Source organism: Mus caroli, chromosome X, assembly GCF_900094665.2.
Source record: "Mus caroli chromosome X, CAROLI_EIJ_v1.1, whole genome shotgun sequence".
Taxonomy (NCBI): Eukaryota; Metazoa; Chordata; class Mammalia; order Rodentia; family Muridae; genus Mus; species Mus caroli.
The window spans coordinates 145,952,078-145,971,814 of NC_034589.1; the positions used below are offsets into that span (position 1 = coordinate 145,952,078).

General features: G+C 39.7%; 1 protein-coding gene across 1 annotated transcript in view; it reads right to left on the minus strand.

Moving 5' to 3' along the window:
• Window positions 1-19,737, minus strand: part of Phex (phosphate regulating endopeptidase homolog X-linked) — a 238,258-nt gene that overhangs the window by 209,944 nt on the left and 8,577 nt on the right. The window contains exon 3 of the mRNA XM_021152917.1: window positions 16,130-16,291. Coding sequence (XP_021008576.1) covers window positions 16,130-16,291 — 162 coding nt within the window. The remainder of the gene's footprint in view (window positions 1-16,129; window positions 16,292-19,737) is intronic.

A 19,737-nucleotide genomic window follows, 5' to 3' on the forward strand; every position in this document is an offset into this window, starting at 1 on the left:
AAATGGCTTCCCACTGCCTTAGGATAAAGTCTAAGATCTTTACACAGCCTACAAGGCCCGCATGCTCTGGCCCCTGCCCTCTTCTTCTGTTTTTGTCTTTTGGCCCTCTTCCCTTCCAAGTCAGAGCTCTAAAGCACACTGCGCTCCTTGCATTTCCTCAAAGGCACCAGCTGGACAGAGCCTCCACTCCTGCAGCTCTTTCCGCCTGGGTTAAAATCGGAGACATTTGAAACGGTAGACCCATAATCTGTGGGGGACAAATTATATGGCTGGATTGGTTTGGGCAAGTCACATAATTTCCTTGACCTTCACTTCATCGGATGTAGGGCAAAGACAGAAATAAGCAATGATGGCTGCCGACATCCCAGAATTAGACTGAAGACTGATGGAAAAATGATTCTCTTAAAGGAATAAACAGTATAAGAAATTCTGGGGCCTTTGGGAAATGAATTAAGAATTTAGAATGGACCAGCAGGTAGTAGAAGCAGTTCCACTTGGAACTTAATCTAAACAGCTACTATAAGAAGTCTCTGCAGTTAGTAACATAGGCAAAATTGTCAGTCATCACGTTTTTGTATGTTTGTGCATTTTTCTCTGCCACAAATGCCTGTTCCTGCACCTATTGGTAGCTATTCATTAAAGAAAAGTCTCATTTATTGTTAAATATGTATTTATTAGTTTTTCCTGTCTATGTGTATGAAGCTGTGTGAGTTTATAGGCACCACATGATTTCAGGCAGCCAGAGAGCATCAGGTTCCCTGGAACTAGAGTTACAGAAGGTTCTAAGCTGCTTTGATGCAGATGCTAGGAACTGAACCCAGGTCCTATGCAAGAGTGGACTCATCTCTCTAAGCCTCTTTTATCTCATTTTATTAAAAAAAAACCTATGGATCTTTTGGAAGTGACTCCCAACAATACTATCAACACCAATGAAGCTTTCCAAACAAACTTATCTTATTTGTGACAAGCTATTATCCAACTAATACAATTAATTTTTCTTTTATGGAAAGTGCCTTTTATAGTGTTCTATTGACATGTCAAAGCAAATAGTCCATCATTACTAATTGATTAAGCATCCACATAGATGCTATTAATCATGATGAACTAATGTAGTATTATTGGGTAGGTTGTAAATCTGCAATTGCATGTAGATTTCCTAATAAATTCTAGTTTTGCATTTTGTTGAGGAGGAAAGGAAAACAAAACAAAAGGAAAGAAAAATCTTTCAGAAAGAAATTAAGGGAAGGAAATTTCTCTCCTTGTATGACAAGAGCAAATTCTTGTTTTCTGTTTTATACCCTAAAAAATTCTTTTTATTTACCCAGTACAATGATATTTGCAGCATGCAGGTTTTCATTTAAATGATATGAAGGGGAAAAAATTCAAACACCCACACACCCTGGAGAGGTACTGAATTTTTCCATGGCAAGCTGTTTCCTTTGATGTATTGAAGCCCAGCTAGCTACTCAGTACACCACTACCCACACTAGCAGAGTGGGCCGCGTCTGAGCCTTGCCAGCACTGTGCCCTCTCAGGTTTCTTCTCAGATCGACTGAATCAGGTAGCATGCCCTAGCTGTGCAGGTCTGTAATCCCAGCTACTTGGAAGTTCAAGCACTGACTGAACTACAAATGAAGTTCAAGTGCAGCTAAGCAACTTAGTGAAACTCTACCTCAAAATGAGAACTAGGAGTAGGAGCTGAGGCTGTAACTTGGTGGTAACTTAGTGGTAAAGTGCTTGCATAGCATGTGAGTCCCTGGGTTCAATCCTCAGTACTAAATTTTTTTTTAATGCATAGCTTATATTTTATATTTCATCGATTCCAACAGTGAACCTCTTTTTCCCATGGCATCATCTCTGAAACTGGACTTGTTTTCAAACAATCTACCCAATGACCACAGAGCTACCATTGCCTGCCCATACACAAACATGAACATAGCCACTCTTCGAGTTGTACTTGAAATGAATTGGATGCAAGGATGGGAAGGTGTCACTTAGGAGGTCCTAAGAAAGATTTCAGCGCAACCTGACAGTGAAATGAAAGCTTAGTGCATACACTAGAAGGCTCCATTGTTGGAAACTTCCTGAGATGATTGACTGAGGATGGATTATAAAGAAATGTTGAATCACTGCTGCTCTTTATGAGCAAGATGGCATTTTGTAGCAAAACAAAGATGATGATTCAAAATCTAAAGGACACTGTAAACAAGTTTTAGTAATGCCTGAATCATTTTTTTAAACTTGCAATTTCCTTTATAATGGACATAAAAGAATTTGGGATAAAAATTACCATCTAGAGAAGTCTAAGAGAATGTCTATGAACGGGTCTCAGAGGGTAAGTGCACTAACTGCTCTTCCGAAGGTCCTGAGTTCAAATCCCAGCCACAACAGGTGGCTCACAACCACCTGTAATGAGATCTGACGCCCTCTCTTGGCAAGTCTGAAGACAGTCACAGTGTATCTATTTATAACAATAAATAAATCTTTGGGGGGAAAAAAGGACAAAGAACAAATACCTTTAAAAAAAAGGAATGTCTATGAACATAATAGGGAAATCCCAAAGGGCAAGAACACATTGAATTATAGTTTACTTTACCTTGCTTGGCACATAATAAATAATGCTGCATGTTACAGTTGCCAATACTTTTGATTCAATGGAATATGCTATTAATTTTGTGATGGCTATGGAAGACCACAGTGTTTGTGCATTCAGTGGCTTAATTTATGTTAAATAAATAGAACTTACAATACTGTACACAGCTAAAAAGTTACAACTTCAGAAGGACCAATATTTTAATTCTGAGAGAAATAAATCCAAAAGCTGTAAGGACAGACACACAAATACCCACACACACAAATACAAACGCTGTCCCATATGACTCCAAATGCACTTTAAGGACACTTGAACCTCCTCCTCTTCCTCCTCCTCCTCTTCGTGAGAAGAGAGGTTTTAATTCCTGAATATTGGGTTTCACATCCAGGTCTGTAGGACAGAAATACAAACTTGGCCCCATGAGGATCCAGGCATGAGGCTACTGGCAAGAGCTGCTTTATGAAAATTCTAAAACACAGCGAGCTGTGCAGCCTTCAGACCTCGGCAGGAACCACAATTGCCTCTTTTCCTCACCCAGAACCTCCCACACATCCCCATGAGATATGTTTCATTCTGGCAATGGCTCAGCTTGCAGCTTTCAACGTCCCCCTCTCACCCGCCAGTTTCTTTTCTTCAACTCAGAGATTCCAGAATAAAAGCAATCCCTTTGACGTCAATTAGCAGAGCAGAATCTTACATCTTAATATTACTTTCACTGGTGTGAATCCAATGCAAAGAGTAGCTCGGGAGGGGGGAGGGGCGGCTTTTGTCTCCTTAAATCATTCCAGGATCTTGGGCAAAATATAGGGAAATGTAAGTTGAGGAGACAAATTAATAAATGAGCAGGAGTGTTTCTTGGCATTCTTCATGTCAACTAGCAAAGCATACCAATAGACTAGACACATTGAAGGGTTCTCATATCACAAAATTCACAAAACCATCTCCAACAGAGTTTAGACAGTTTAAAAAATAGAAGTAAGGGTACTATTAAATGATATCAACTCTATGAAGTTCATGGTCTTGGTAGGCCTTTTCCTGTGAAAGGTATTGATTCTCACACTGTAAAGATGCTTTGACCTAGCTACACCTTCAGTCACAGATGAAAACTGACCATAATTCAGCTATTCGGGGACTCCAGAATATAATTAGGAAATTTGCAACTCGTTTTCACCATGCACTTGTGAACATACAATCACCATTTTACTATTTCTTATGTCTTCCTCTTGTCCTTAACCAAGGGAAACAATGTAGAAGTAACAAGTTCCCCTTCTGATCTACAGCAAGAAAATCTGAGTTCATTGCTTCTGCCACAACGTCTGGATACCCTTAGAAATTCTCACTAAGAGTCCTACATTTTCACTCCGTGTTCCAACTAACAGCAGAAACCTGTGGCTACTTGGAGGACCTTCAACAATCAAAGCCACCCAAGATCATATGAGTATGCCTTCCAGATGTTACCACCAAAGCCATCCAGGGGTTTTCTACACCTGCCAAATAGTCATCCCATTTCAGGAAGTGGTTTTTCAAAAGTATGCCAACTCTTCAGTGGAAGTGTAAAGGAAAATTCAGCAGTACACACTAACTATGGAAAACAAGACCTGGGTGTGGGCAGGTGAAGGGGTGGCATTGTGGGAGTGAACAGCTTTCTTTCTCAGGACACACATATCCTGTGTCATCAGCCATGCCAAAGAACGTGTATTTAGTTGAAAGAACCTAAATTTAGTCAATGATTTCCTAGAGGAAAATGTTTCCTTCCTCCTTCAATTTTCAAGCTCACAGGAAACTTTTCATAATGTGTTAGAATACTTATGCAACCAAAACACCCCCTTGTCTGCTCTCCCACTCTTTTTTTTTTTTTTTTGCCATCAATATTCCTATGCAAAGAATATTGAGGCTGTTGTTCCACTTCTCAGAAACCTCAGCATTCTCCATCTCAAGTTAAAAACAAACCAGAAACAAAGAAAGAAGGGAGGGCAGGAGGGAGGGAGGGAGGGCAGGAGGGAGAGAGGGAGGGAAGATTCCAACAGCATCATCCACCCACGTCATTCCTGTTATCTCTTCCTACTTATCCTTTCTTTCTAACAAAGTTACAGGTTTTGTCTTTAGTATCTGGCTGCAAGCACCTCCATATGTATAATTCCTTTACCCTACCATAACCCATGACTTCAGCTCATCCAATGGTCCGTGTTTTCAAGACTGAACAAGCTAGACCTTCCTTACATAGTGTACTGTTATATTTATGGGCATACATTGTATTTAGTGTATTGCCTTCTGTATCATTAGTACAATTCATAAATATTTCTTATGGCAGAACTACATCACCTAGAATTGAGAGTTTGTCTTTAATCCCTGGATTCAACACCACGTGGTAGCAGTTAGTAAGTTCAACTGAAAATATACTTCTTCTGTGGCCTGAAAAATTCTTTCATGAGTTCGAGTTGCTATTGGCACAAACCTCTAAACACAACTGTCTAGTTTCACCAAACATCCTCAGAAACACACATTAACTTCCAGTAATGTGCTCATTATCAAGAGTCTAGACAGTGGCATTTTGAAAGAGCTGTGTAAACATAGGTTTGCAGAAGAAACCAGGTATTCCTAAATACAGTTAAGAAAACCCTTTTTGGATTTACCATGTGATTCACAATATACAGCTACTTCAGTAACTCACCAAATGACAAGACCTGAGCTCTGGTACAGCTGCTATGACTTGAAATGGTGATACAAGCAGATACCATTATCTATCTACATGCAACATCTGTAATAACACAGGAAAATAAGCACAAATGAAAGTCACAAACACTGCTGTGTTCTAGCAGAGATGAAGGGAGAAAAGAGAAAGAAGAAAAATTGATGGGAAAAATGTCAACAGCACCTAGAGAGGACCTAGAACAGGTGAGGCAAGTAATCTACCAATAACCTATATCCCAATCTCAAGGTGGGACCTTTTAAAAGGTGATTAAGCCGGGTGTTGGTGGTGCACGCCTTTAATCCCAGCACTCGGGAGGCAGAGGCAGGTCGATTTCTGAGTTAGAGGCCAGCCTGGTCTACACAGTGAGTTCCAGGACAGCCAGGGCTACACAGAGAAACCCTGTCTCGAAAAACCAAAAAAATAAAATATAAATAAATTAATTAATTAAAAAAAGGTGATTAAGCCATAAGGATTTTAAGTCAATTAATGGTATCATTTTGGGGACCAGGTCACTCCCTCTGCCCCCTGCTTTATGTGCTTGCTTGCCCACTCTCTGTGTTATGACACAGAATGAAGACCTTCACCAGAGGCCAGTATCATCCTCTGTCAGCCTGGAGAAGCATGAATTAAATAAGTTTGTACTCTTTATAAATTACCATATCTGTAATATACTCTTATAATATCACAAAGCAGACCAAGATAGTCTAATTTGTCATGTTTACTCTCAGACTTGCCTCTCTCAGGACCATTCTCCTCATGTAGAGACTTTGAAGAAATTGTAGACTACGGTATTCCATTTCAATAGTGTTAAAATGGCAGAATCAATAAAAGGTACCTTTATTTCTTCAGTGTTCACCACGTGTTAAAACGTCCTTTTAATCCTTATGAAACTAACAATAATCATAGACTCCAATTACTCAATCCTATGCAAAAGAATTTCCATGCATCTTGTTGAATTCAACAACAGGATCATCGAATAGGTAACTAAGGTTCCCGGAGAAGCAGCTTCCTGAAGCTCACATGGTTTACAAGTAGTAGTCTCACTTCCTTTCAGAGCCTCACACTTGAACCTCACATTGTCAGTTCTTATTTTACTCATCAATAACTTGTGTAAGTCTTGTAGTATACTACAAAGGAGTCTTGGAAAGGCCTATGTCTGTCTAGCAGCCTGTGTTCCTTCCAGTCCTGCCTCCAGAAGGTCAAGAAATTAAATGAACAGTAATAGACATTTTCTCTTCCAATCCTATTGTGAGCAAACTCCAGTTGCATCTCAGGACTCTTCTGGACCTGTGTCCAAGGCCCCAGGAACAGAAAGAAAAAGTAAAGAACATCTCCACTTGTCCCCACTGAGCCATCCATGACCACTACTGCATCCAGCTGCACACAAAGGAACATTTCTTCTCTCCTTTCTTCAACAAATGTTTTCTAAGCATCTCTACTCTGTTATATATTATGTTGTGCTTCTAAGTTTGTTGGGCTGTAAGATTGTTCTAATACCAACAGATTTTTTGGTTACTTTTGTGATTGTATTTTAATTCTTCTATACTTTCATATTTACACTATCCACAGGTTAGTTATGTTAGCATAGGAGATAAAGAAGTACAGTGATTAAATATCCCCTTAAGTTACCCTCGTGGAAAGTTTGATCTTTCCGCACAACAAAATATTCAGAATAGAGAGAAAAGGTAACTTCCCTTTAATGACATAGTTCAGCTGTTAAATCGACTGTTACCTGGAGTCTAAAACTCTGACATAAATGAATGCAGTGGCAATTCCTGCCAATTTGGGGGAGGAGGTGTGCAATGTACTAAGCTCCTCAGAATATCTACACAGACATATCGCTGGCCTGCCTTCTTCCTTCAACTACCTTGGAGCCTCAGGCTATGTTTGTATCAGTCAACCTGGATTCACAGACAGGAGCTAGCAAAACTGTTCCCTGAGAGGTTCCACCCAATAGCTAACCAAAACAGGTACAGAGACTCACAGCCAAACATTAGATGGAGCTCTTGAGAAAGAGTTGGGGGAAGGATTAAGAAACTTGGAGGGGAGCCGGGGCGTGGTGGTACATGCCTTTAATCCCAGCACTCGGGAGGCAGAGGCAGATGGATTTCTGAGTTTGAGGCCAGCTTGGTCTACAAAGTGAGTTCCAGGACAGCCAGGGCTATACAGAGAAACCCTGTCTCGAAAAACCAAAAAAAAAAAAAAAGAAAGAAAGAAAGAAAGAAAGAAAGAAAGAAAGAAAGAAAGAAAGAAAGAAAGAAAGAAAGAAAGAAAGAAAGANAAAGAAAGAAAGAAAGAAAGAAAGAAAGAAAGAAAGAAAGAAAGAAAGAAAGAAAGAAAGAAAGAAAGAAAGAAAGAGAAAGAAACTTGGAGGGGACAGGGACTCCACAAGAAGACCAACAGAGTCAACTAACCTGCACACTTGGGGCTCTCAGAAACTAAACCATCAATCAAAGAGCATACACAGGCTGGACCTAGGACCCCTGCACATATGTAGCCGATGTGCAGCGCAGTCTTCATGCTGCTCCCTCAACAACTAGAGCAGGGGCTTACTTCGAGTCTGTTGCCAGCCTATGGATCCTGCTCCCCTAACTAGACTGTCTTCTCCTGCCTCAGTGGGAGAGGACATACCTAGTCCTGCAGTGACTTGACGTGCCAGGGTGGGTTGTCCCAGGTACTTTTCTTCCCTTTCTTAGAAGGGAGAGGTTTGAGGGAGGAGCTGTGTGAGGAGAGACTGGGAAGAGGGAAAGGGGCTGCAATCAGAATGCAAAGTGAATGAATGAATGAATGAATGAATGATGAGCCAATACATTTTCTTCTTAAGCCACTTGGAGTTGGAATTTCTGCTCTTTGTAAATCAGTTCATGTCAGGGAAAAAGTGAATGTTCAGTAGCTAGTCTTAGTACACAGATCAGTTGTTGCAATTCTTCCACACAAAGAGAGACCTACAATAGCCATACTTTCAGTTCTGAATGTTTGAGTTTATTAAGTATACAGTAGAAAGGTAAAAGAATAAATAGCACGTGGAAGGTATATAAGAGTACTAGATAGATAGTAAAACTCCATCAAATCGGGAATCTTGAAAACACACAGCAGTATCAACTGGATTGGTTTAATTGAAAGGACAAACAAAAGGAACATCATCGAATCAGTTACGACATCCAGCAAAAGTTCTACTGAGACAGTCATGCTAGAGAGCCTACTTGAAAGATTTCCAGACATAGCAGGGCATTTTCTCCATATTTCATTCCTGTCCCAGGCATTATTGATGTATTGTGTACTACCACAGCCAAAGTACTATGCATTTCAATATTTGGAGTCCATGTCGTTTCCAGAAAATTAATAGCAAACCTTTCAGAATAAATGCAGTGCTGCTTCCTATCGAGAATATCCAATTTATGTGTATTTATGTGAGCTACTAATGGCAGAAGAGTAGCCCTGGACAACTGGAGTTGGGGCTATCCCAAAAGCTGTTGCCAGTACGTGGGATATGTTCTTCTGGCTGGGCTGTCTTGTCTGGCCTCCGTGGGAGAGGAAGCACCTAGCCTTACAGAGACTTGAAGTGCCAGGGTTGGGGGATATCCAGGGAGCCCCACCCACTCAGAGGAAAAGGGGAAGGGGAAATGCAGGAAGGATTGTGGAAGGGGGTGACTGGGAGGAGGGCAGTGAGTGGGATGTAAAGTGGATAAGTTAAAAAAATGAATTAACTAAAAAATACTACAGGGGAATAGATTGTATCTAAAACTAAATACTTAAGGGAAAGTAAAGAGATTATTTCCCTACCTGCTGTTCTCAGGGATAAAATGTTTTTAACACTCTTAACTGTTTGCTGGTCTTTCTTTCTTCCTATTCTAGGGCCAGGGGCCAGCCTGCCCCACGACCCAGAACAAGAAAGGCATACACTAGGGATGGAAAGAGATACATAAGGAGAAAACCAAAGGTGCAGACTGCCACAGCTAACAAAAGAGCAGCAGTGTTTGCCCCCAGTAACCATCCTAATGACCTCCTCGGGTCATCTCCCTGCTTAGAAAAGGAAAGCATCCTAGAGATACATTCGTATGTTTGCAGTCATCAGAAAGAAATTAATTTCTGTATCTTAAGCAACTCTGAAATTTTTAGAAAAGTTTTCCCCTAACACATTATACACCAAAAATGCAAATGGGGAAAGAATAAGAAAAAGTAGAAGACAAAAATGACCTTTTAAATAAAATTAATTCATTTAGAATTTCACTGCAGTAAGACAACAGAGTGAATAAGTAGGCAGTTTGTGGTTTCCTATGTGGCTACATCTAAAAGAGCCAATATGGGCTAAAAAAAAAAGATGTAATCTTCTCTGAACATGTATACCCAGTTTGTCCAGATGACTCACTCAAAATAATTAGGGCTGAGTCTTCCCTAAGAATAAACTTGCCGTATCTAAGTCCAGCCTGGACTATACAGTGAGGCCCAGTCTACAGAAGAACCTGGGCTACAGAATGAGACATAGTCTCAAAAGAAAGAAAGGGGGTAGGAAGATAAAAGAAAAAAAAAAAACAGTGCCACACAATAGATGGTTGATTCTTAATAGTTCCTCATCCCATTCCAACTTTCACCAGCCTGGTGTCACTTCTCTCTCCAAACCTAGTGAAGCCAAGGCTCAAGTAGATAACCTCATTATTCTATACTGCATGGTGTGAGGAAAATGATATGTTTCACCACCATGTCTCCAACAATCTGAACCTTCTCGTGAGGAGGCTTAGCTGAAGCTCCGCAGTTTCTATTACCTATAAAAGATTACTTGGCTAGGATCATATATGGGAAAAGCAAGATTATAAAGGCCAGAGATTTTTGCAGATAAATAATTGGCCTACACTACAGTCACAATCACTTTCATCTTAGCATGCACACGTAGTCTCCATTTCATCTCGCTGTTCTGCTACAGTGTTTGAAAATAATACACTGTATTTCTTCACAAAAGATTGGCCAAAATAGCTATCTCATAAGAAAAATGATCTGCTCCAACCTTGAGTCATCTATCTTCTGACTGACACAAGTGATCTCGCTCACTCAGTGCCTGGTGATTTAGAGATGCTCCTTAGCTCAATCTCTGTCCGCTCAATCACAAACGATACATGCCATTCCATCTTTATGGTCACATGATGTCAGACCAGGAAGGGTTAAAGTAAGGAAATTTTAGTAACCACATCAGTACATTTTTTTTTCTCCTCCACAAAACAATCTTGCTTCTTGGAGACAGCAAGAAATAAACTTATTTTCTAAGTAGAAATCCAAGTCATATATATCATTTAAGGTAAAACTTCACAAAACCTATTTGCTGCCTTCAATAGAGGGCAATTTTTCATCAGCTAGGTCTGTCAGATTCATTTTATTTCACAAATTGGACAGCCGAATCCGTGTGTTCTCTCTCAGCCATAAGAAAATGGTATTCTTTTGGCTGGCGGTATTGGGCTTTATTTTTGGGCATTCTTTTTATCAAAGATGAGGAAAAATACCTTGACAGTATTCAACATTTTCAAAAGCACATGATATTTATAAAGGATAAGGCCAGCACAAAACTTACAACATTTGGTAGATATTACTTCGTGAACCTTAGACTGCCTTTGAAATAAATCAGAGATGCAAAACACAAATATTTGTTGAGAGCTTGCCGTGAACCGGGAGCTGAAGTGGATAATTTTTATCATCACTTTTTTCAGTCCTTACTAAATCCTCTATGCTGGTGTTTTTATTCCATTTTAAAGATGAGAAAACTGAGTTAAAAAGAGATCAGTCATTGTCCCAAGGTGACACAGATGGCAAAAGAGAAGAAACCAGGATGCAAACACTGCCCTCCAGGCCTCAAAACCCCATACTCTTGAGTGGCTTTCAATGAAGAACATGACTTGCAATACTTGAAACAAGCGTTCCATGATCACTTGATACATTTGGCAATTATAATCCTTGACACAGGAGGGCTTTGAATCGTCCTTTCCAAAATTTAAAAATATACAAAAAGCCTGCTACTGTGTTTTACAAGGCCAAAAACAATCTTTGTGACTGAAATCAGACAAAACTACCACACAAAAGGCACAGAAACATATAAATCATAAGCATAGATAGAAATGCATGAAACAAAATACTGATTGGATCCTAGTCATGCCTTACAAACAAAGCATTCTTAGGTAAGTTTTATTTCAAAATTATAAGTTTAGTTCAGTATGAGGAAATCTAAAGAAGGCAAAAGACACTCTGTTAAACAACAAAAAGTCATTTTCCTGATGCATGCCCTTTGTATACCAGTAAACAATAAGAAATACTAACATAATTATATATATTCACACATGTCAGGGGACACAAACTAGATCCCATTACTACTCAAGGTAGAAATTAATAAAATGTATATATCTATTATCGCTGCTTTTACTTAACACCATTCTGGGGATTCTAACCAAGGGAGGGAGGGAGGAAAATATTAAAACCTCTCTTAACTCTATGATTAACAATATAAAAGAGTTTCATAGAAGCTACCTAAAATCTTTGACAAGTCTAATCAGATCTAGTGTAACTATAGCAAAGCATACTTTTGTTATCAAGAGCTGTCAGTCTTCATCCATGAATATCAGAGAGTAAATATCTCAGGCTGTGCTGGCCATATGGTTTCTCTAGCAACTGCTCCTTTTTACCACCGCTGCACAAAGGCAGCCATTGACGATTTGTATCTGAGGAAAGGTGGTTAAAGCGCCAGTAAAACTGTATTTACAAAAACAGGAGGTATGATGCATATGGCTCATTGGCTACAGTTTGCTGACCTCTGCTTTACATCACACACACACACAAAGAGAGAGACAGAAAGAGACACAGAGACAGAGAGACAAAGAGACAGCAAGAGACAGAAGACAGAGAAACAGACAGAAGAGATAGAAAAGTTATTTCAAACATCAAGAAAATATAAAAACCTACAAGTAAACCTTCCAAAGGTTACTTTGGGTATATAAGTCAAAACTGAATTGTAAATATTCTTTCAATCCAACAATTCCATTTCCAGGGATTTAGTCTAAGGATACAGTTAGATAAGGACATAGAGCACACAAGGCTATTTACTGCTATGTTATCTACCGATGTTATTCATATCTTGTTTGTTAAAAACAAGTTCTATTCACATGCATGATATTGGGTATTTTTTTAAATATGAGTATGCATAAGAAGTTTTGCATGTGGGCTCATTTCTGTCTAAAGGTAGAGTTATGAGCAACTTTCTAGTTTTTTTTTTTTAATTCAGCTAAATAAAAACAAGATTTGGAATTGAGGAGATAGCTCAGTAATTAAAGCATGTGACCAGCATAAGGACAGGGGTTCAGATGCCCAGAACTCACATAAATACCCAGTGAGCATGGCAGTTCTCTTGTAATTCTAGCCCTTAAAAGGTCAGAATATCCTCAGTATATCAAACTAGCTAGCCTGGCAAGCTCTGAGTCCAATTGAGAGAGCTTGCCTCAATGAATAAGGGGCCAAATGACCAAATAAGACTCCTATTGTCACCAACTTTGTTCCTACATACACAGACAGACAGACAGACAGACAGACACACACACACACACACACACACACATCCACAGACACATACAAACACATAAGCACAAACTCCACATGAGGAAAAAAATCAAATTTTTCAGTTTTTAAGAAATATGAGCATAGACTCACAGACCATATGAAACCCAAGAAGAAAGACCACACCAAAGTGTAGATGCTACAATCCTACTCAGAAGGGGGAAGAAAATAATCTCAGGAAGTGGGGGGGGGTCTGGGAAAGAGAGAAGAGGAGGAGGAAAAGGGGGGATGGTTCAGATACTGGAGGAGATGGAGGAGAATTATAGAGGGTCAGGAATTTGAATGGAGGTGTGTAGCAGTGGGAGAGGGAGAACTGGGGGTAGCCACTAGAAGTCCCAGATGCCAGGGACCCAAGATGTTCCCAGGACACAACACTGGACTTCAGCTGAAATACCCAACAAAGGGGAGACAGAACCTATAGAGACCATATCCAGTGGATAGGCACAGTCCCCGGTTGATAGATGGAGCCACCCAGCCACCTCAAAAATATTAATCTAGAATTCCTCCTATCAAAAGGAAGTGCAGAGACAAAGAGTAGAGCAGAGACTGAAGGAAAGGCCACCCAGAGACTGCCCCACCTAGGAATCCATCCCAGCTGCAGACACCAAACCCAGAAACTATTGTGGATGCCAAGAAGAGCTTGCTTACAGGTGTCTGATATAGCTGTCTCCTGAGAGGGTGTGCCGGAGCTTGACCAATACAGGCTTGGATGCACCCAGCTGAACATCGGACTGAGGGGTGGGGGAACCCAATGGAGGAGTTAGGGCAAGGACTGAAGGAGATGAAGGGGTTTGCAACCCCATAGGAAGAATAACAATATCAACTAACCAGACCCCTCCCCCCAAAGATCCCAGGGACTAAACCACCAACCAAAGAGTACACATGTGAGGAACCCATGGCTTCAGCTGAATATGGAGCAGAGAACTGCCTCATTAGGCATCACTGAGAGGGGAGCCCCTTGGTCCTGTGTGGAGGCTTGATGACCTGGTGTAGGGGAATGCTAGGGCACTGAGGCAGGAGGGGGTGGGCAGGTGAGGGAGCACCTTCGCAGAGGCAGGGGAGGGAATGGGGGATTTGTGGATGGGAAACTGGGAAGAGGGATAGCATTTTAAATGTCAATAAATAAAATAACCAATAAAAATGAAAAAAAGAAAAATGAACATAGTAACTATACTATGCTCAGTGATTTCTAAGAATTCTGATGCAGCTCATTGACAGTATTCTCCTCAAATAAATCATATCAACACAGACTATAATTTTTATATTAAGACACCACAACCAAGTTTCTTTAAATTATTATAACTACTTCATAACCTAATGCTATGAATCTTTTGTTATAACTAACATAAAAAGAAAACTATCAAGAATTCTCATATTTTCCTTATTCAGTAGTAGTCCTGCATGTATGAGCATGTGCATACAAGTGTATACTCATCTGTCTGCCAAGAAAGAAAGTCCAGAAAAGGAGAATAGAAAATAGCCCATGATGACAGATAAAGGACCAGAATAAATCAATATCTCACAGAGAGAGGCTGGAGAGATGAGTGGTGATTAAGAACACGTATTCCAGCCGGGTGTGGTGGCGCATGCCTTTAATCCCAGCACTTGGGAGTCAGAGGCAGGCGGATTTCTGAGTTCGAGGCCAGCCTGGTCTACAAAGTGAGTTCCGGGACAGCCAGAGCTACACAGAGAAACCCTGTCTTGAAAAAACAAAACAAAACAAAACAAAAAAAAAAACACTCATTCCTCTTGCAGAGGACCTAGGTTTGATTCCCAGCACCCACAAGGTGGCCCACAAGCATCCTTATCTCAAGTTCTAGAGAGTTAAATGCCTTCTGACCTCTGCAGACACCAGGAAAGCAATGTGGACATACATACATGCAGGCAAAAACACCCATATACATATAAGAAAGAAATCATTTTTTAAAAAATATCTTACAGAGAAATAAGTATTAGTTTACAAATTCACTGCTCAAGGTGTTATTTATGGCCACACAGCACAGAAATCTTGTCAGGTTACAGAAAGTCCCTAACATTCTTAAAAACTATCATTGATAATTTATCAAGGCTAAATTTTAGCCTCCTAATAAAAATGTAAACTTATGTGATATATATTTATTTGTGAAAATACACAGGTCTCTAGGGGGTCTGGAGAGATGGCTCAGTCATTAAGAGCACTGACTGCTCTTCCAGAGGGCCTGAGTTCAATTCCCAGCAACCACATGATGGCTCACAACCATCTGTAATGAGATCTGATACTCTGAAGACGACAGTGTATGTATACATAAAATAAATAAATAAATCTCAACAGATATATATTTTTAAAAAATAGGTCTCTATTGATTTGGCTAATGATTTCACATTGTATATAATATATAAGTTGGTATAGATTTAATATCCATCCACTTAAAAATCTTGGAAAAATAGACATGGGAAAGAAAGAAATATAATTCTTCTCACTTCCCCAAGATTCTTTGTGTTACTGAATGCAAGTTACAGGACATACTTCACAGTTGTCAAGAAAGAGGAAAAATATTTTTATCTTCTAATAACAATTCCCTTATCTAGTTTTGAAATCTTCCTAGTTTCCTCCTGAAAGAGCTTGCTCAAACAAGTTAACATAAAAATGAGACTCAATGCAAACACAGTCTTGTTCAGCAACAGACATTTCCAACTTTTGGCAGGGTTCACAAGCACAAATGAAAATGTGTATGTGCACATGGGAGTATCTGTGTGTATGTGAGTTCTTCATTGCTCTGAAGGTCATGGGAGAAAGGTGAGTGTCCCAAAAATTTGGATGTTAACAGGAACAGTATGACAACCATGGGTCATTCAGAGTTCTCAAAATGATGTCAAAAAATGATGAGGTGTTAAATACATTCTGTAAGCCATAAAAATCCAGAAGACAATAAAAAAGAAATGAGGGTGACCTTGAACATAACAGACAAATAAGTTTCTTGATGTAGCATACCAGTCATTAACTATCTTTGTGCTCCCAAACTCTATCAAGTGCTATTTATTCTACAATAGAATTTGTCATTGCATTATCAAGCAAAAAACTAACAACCTACAACAACAGGCTTGTGTTAAGGAAATTGGGGAAACTGAAATTCAGAAAAGTATCTTCTATTAAAATGAATTTTGGACATGAATTTAGTATAGTTTTAAAAAGGATAGTCCAAAGTCAAACACTGAATTAATTTTCTTGTCAAACAGTATTCTGGAAAGAGTACCACCAAACTCTCGTAGAAACTTACCCTTCAACTTGAGGTCAACATTGTGTCTCAGCCAAGGATAAACCCCATAGCTTGGCATATCTTCGGGAATAGGGTTACTGCTTATCCAGCCATCACAAGCAAACCGGAAAAAATTCTCACAAGGATCCACGGAAAGATTTACTTTGCTCATGATGGCAGCAGCTGTTTAAAAAGAAAAATCATAGGATTAAGGATGACTAATAACAAGTACTAGATAGATGCTGTGCACCATTCTCTTCCAAATTCAACAAAAACCATTTCATATCAACCATTTCCCAAACCTTGGCTTCAACATTTCTCCTCAAATGTCTCCCTGGAAGAGCTTCACTATATAAAGAAGTGTATAAGAGAATGCCAAGTGTATAGGAGAAAGGTGGCTGAAATTACTGTTACTAGGTTGTTTTTTTTTTTTTCAGATTGGTCCTACATCTTTGGAGTGTGCAACAAGAATATAAATGGAATATGTAATCAATTGTTGGCCTTCCTTCCATCCCACATGTTCCCCTGCAAACTAACTTGGCTATGCTTCCTATGGAACTAAAAAAGTCCATTTGCCCAGTTTCAAGTGATGCTCGCTTCCTCACTTTATTTGATCAACATAAGTGGCAGGGATGGCTTCTTGTGATTTTCCAAGGTAAGCATTTAAGAAGCCCGGTACCCTCTCTGCTGGATTCCCTTCAAACGAAACCCTGAAGATGTCTCCTAGAGAATAAGAGGCCATGTTAAGGAAATATAACTTCATATTCAAACCCTGGCTGTCCTCAAACTCATAGCCTTGCAAGTCCTAGAATTACAGGTATGAGCCACTACAATTGGTTGTATCTATGAGTTTAAAAAAATGATTAATACAAAATAAGAAAAAGAGAAGGTTCCAATATTCCTAATACACACCTCCAACCATCTTCTAGTTGCAACACAATTGCTGGCTGCAAAGATGTGTACCGATTTTTAAAAGACTGCCAATATTTTAATGACATTGGAAAGATGACACTCTGTTCAATATTCACACCTCAGTTAATGCTAGAATACATTTCTAGCATTCATAATGCTAGAATGGATTTCATAGAATTAATGAAAATCCAATGAGTTATCAGCTAAATTAGAATAAACCTCCCACCCCTGTACAATTTACATAAATTTACAGAAGCATATTTTGCTTATGTGAGCAATTTCTCCAGGTTAAAAAGTACAGTTAGATGTTTCTCTACTTCTTATGGAAAAGGCAAACCACTGCAGTTTTCCTCAGGACCTGGGAGAAAATCCAATAAGAGTTGTGGTCCGGGAGCCACTGAATGAATATACAAACATCCTTTTTGTTTCATTTTTTTCTATTTGGGACACTATTTAATCCTAGCTGGCCTAGAACTCAATATGTAAACTAGGCTGGCCTCTAACTCATAACAATTCTCCTGCTCTACCTGCTCAATGCTAGGATTACAGGCATGAGCCACCATGCCTAGTACCTAATTTCCATGGGACTTCAAAATCCTCATCATTTCCAACCACTATCTTTAAAATGAGCAAGGAAGGGAAAAAAAAAAAACTTGGTTCAGAAGTATGATAAATTTCAAGTTGGTTTAATTTTTTTCCAGACATAATTCGTTGTCTCTAACTACACCTTTACTTACTGCTACTATTTTATCATAATAGTTTAATATTCAAAAGCGCTAGGGCACACAAAAATCTTGCTCCATCTTATGTGTATAGTCAGCCTCTGCAGCCACAGATGGGATCACACAAGTCTCAGTTCCACAGGGGAGCTCTCACACGCACTTTGACTCACATAAGCTCATTGCTTTCTGGCTTCCTTCCCCAGCTTCCCCTGCCCCCAACTCTTTAATGCCTCTTCTCTATCTCCTTGGGTATTCTCACAGGTACGGAGGAAAACTGCAAACTCAGCTCTGACCTCGGCCCTGATGGAAAACTGAATTTGGAAAGGAGCCCGTGGAGGGAAAAAAAAAAAAACTCACTCTTCTCTCTGCCTTGCAGCTAATCATCCCCCATTCACAGAAGCAGGGCTGCCCTTTCTGTGGGGGACTATGACTTCAAATTGCAAGGGACCATGGTTGTCAAGACACCAAAACTCTGTTCCCCTATTCAACTCCATGGAGAAAACTGAGAATCTTATTTTAATAAAAAGAAATTTGATTATGAGTAAAAGCACAAACTGCCACCTTCTCAATTAACCTCTAGAGGTTAATTTTTGGAGCCCATCCACTAGTCTATATGGTACAGAGGAAAGCATTCCTGCACATATACGCTCAGAGGTGGTAGTTTCAATCAGGGCTCAAAGGAGAGTTTTATAAAGACTTACATTTTAATATTTAAATGTAATAATCAAGTTACTCACGTTACATATTTCCTCTGTACCTGGAACTATATGCTAAGCTCTTTTGAGCAATAAAGCCTTTTCACTAACTCTAGAGTGAAGCTGCTTGGGTTGGAATGACAGCAACACTAGGCAAGAGCTAAATACTTGTCTTAGGTTTCTATTGTTGCAGTAAAACACCGTGACCCAAAGAAACTTTCAGTAGAAAGTCTTTATTTGGTTTACAGGTTACACAGGCCATCATGAGAAAAAGCCAAGGCAGGAGCTGAAGCAGATACCAAGAAGGAATGCTGCTTACTAGCTTGTTCCTCAGGCTCATGTTCATCCACCCTTCTTAAACCTTCCCAGGAGTGGCACTGCATACAAGGGGTATGGAGCCTCCCACATAAATCCCTAATCAAGAAAATGTCCACACAGACTTGCCCACAGGTTATCTGATAGAGGGATTATCTCAATTGAGTTTATATAGACATAGTCATCTAAACCCAGAACTATCCACATACATTTAAGCATTTTCTAATAAAATTCCATAAGTAATTATCTAAAAATTAATGCTAGATTTCCAGAGCTTGCAGATTTTCAAATTTTGGAAAAGAAATACATGTATAGCCAGAGGTGATCTAACAGTTTAACAGTTTAACAGTTTAACAGTTGAAGGCTAGCTCTGCCCCTAATTCACGATGTGATCCTGAAATAGTTTGCCTCAAGAACCATACATTCTCCACTGGACAGTGGTGATGCATGCCTTTAATCCCAGCACTTGGGAGGCAGAGGCAGGTGGATTTCTGAGTTCGAGGCCAGCCTGGTCTACAGAGTCAGTTCCAGGACAACCAGAGCCACACAGAAACCCGGTCTCGAAAAAAAAAAAAAAAATAATGGCTGGATTGGTACCACTCAAGCAAGCATATTAGTATTCCTAGAGGTAAATAAATGCATAGTCTCATAAGTAGAATAAGGAATGTCTTACATGGCTTCACATTAGTTACTTTTGCTAAAGAAACCCAGTTTTGTGAAAGAACTTGAGATCAGGTTTAATGTTAAGAATTAGAGACCACATGGCTCTAAGGGATTGAGGTTTTTGATGCAGGTGTACTACTAGTTTTTATTTTCTTTGATTCTCTCTTTTTTGGGGAGGGGGGCTCCAAAGCAGGGTTTCTCTGTATAGCCCTGGCTGTCATGGAACTCACTTTGTAGACCAGGCTGGCCTCAAACTCAGAAATCTGCCTGCCTCTGCCTCCCAAGTGCTGGGATTAAAGGCATGTGCCACCACCGCCCGGCA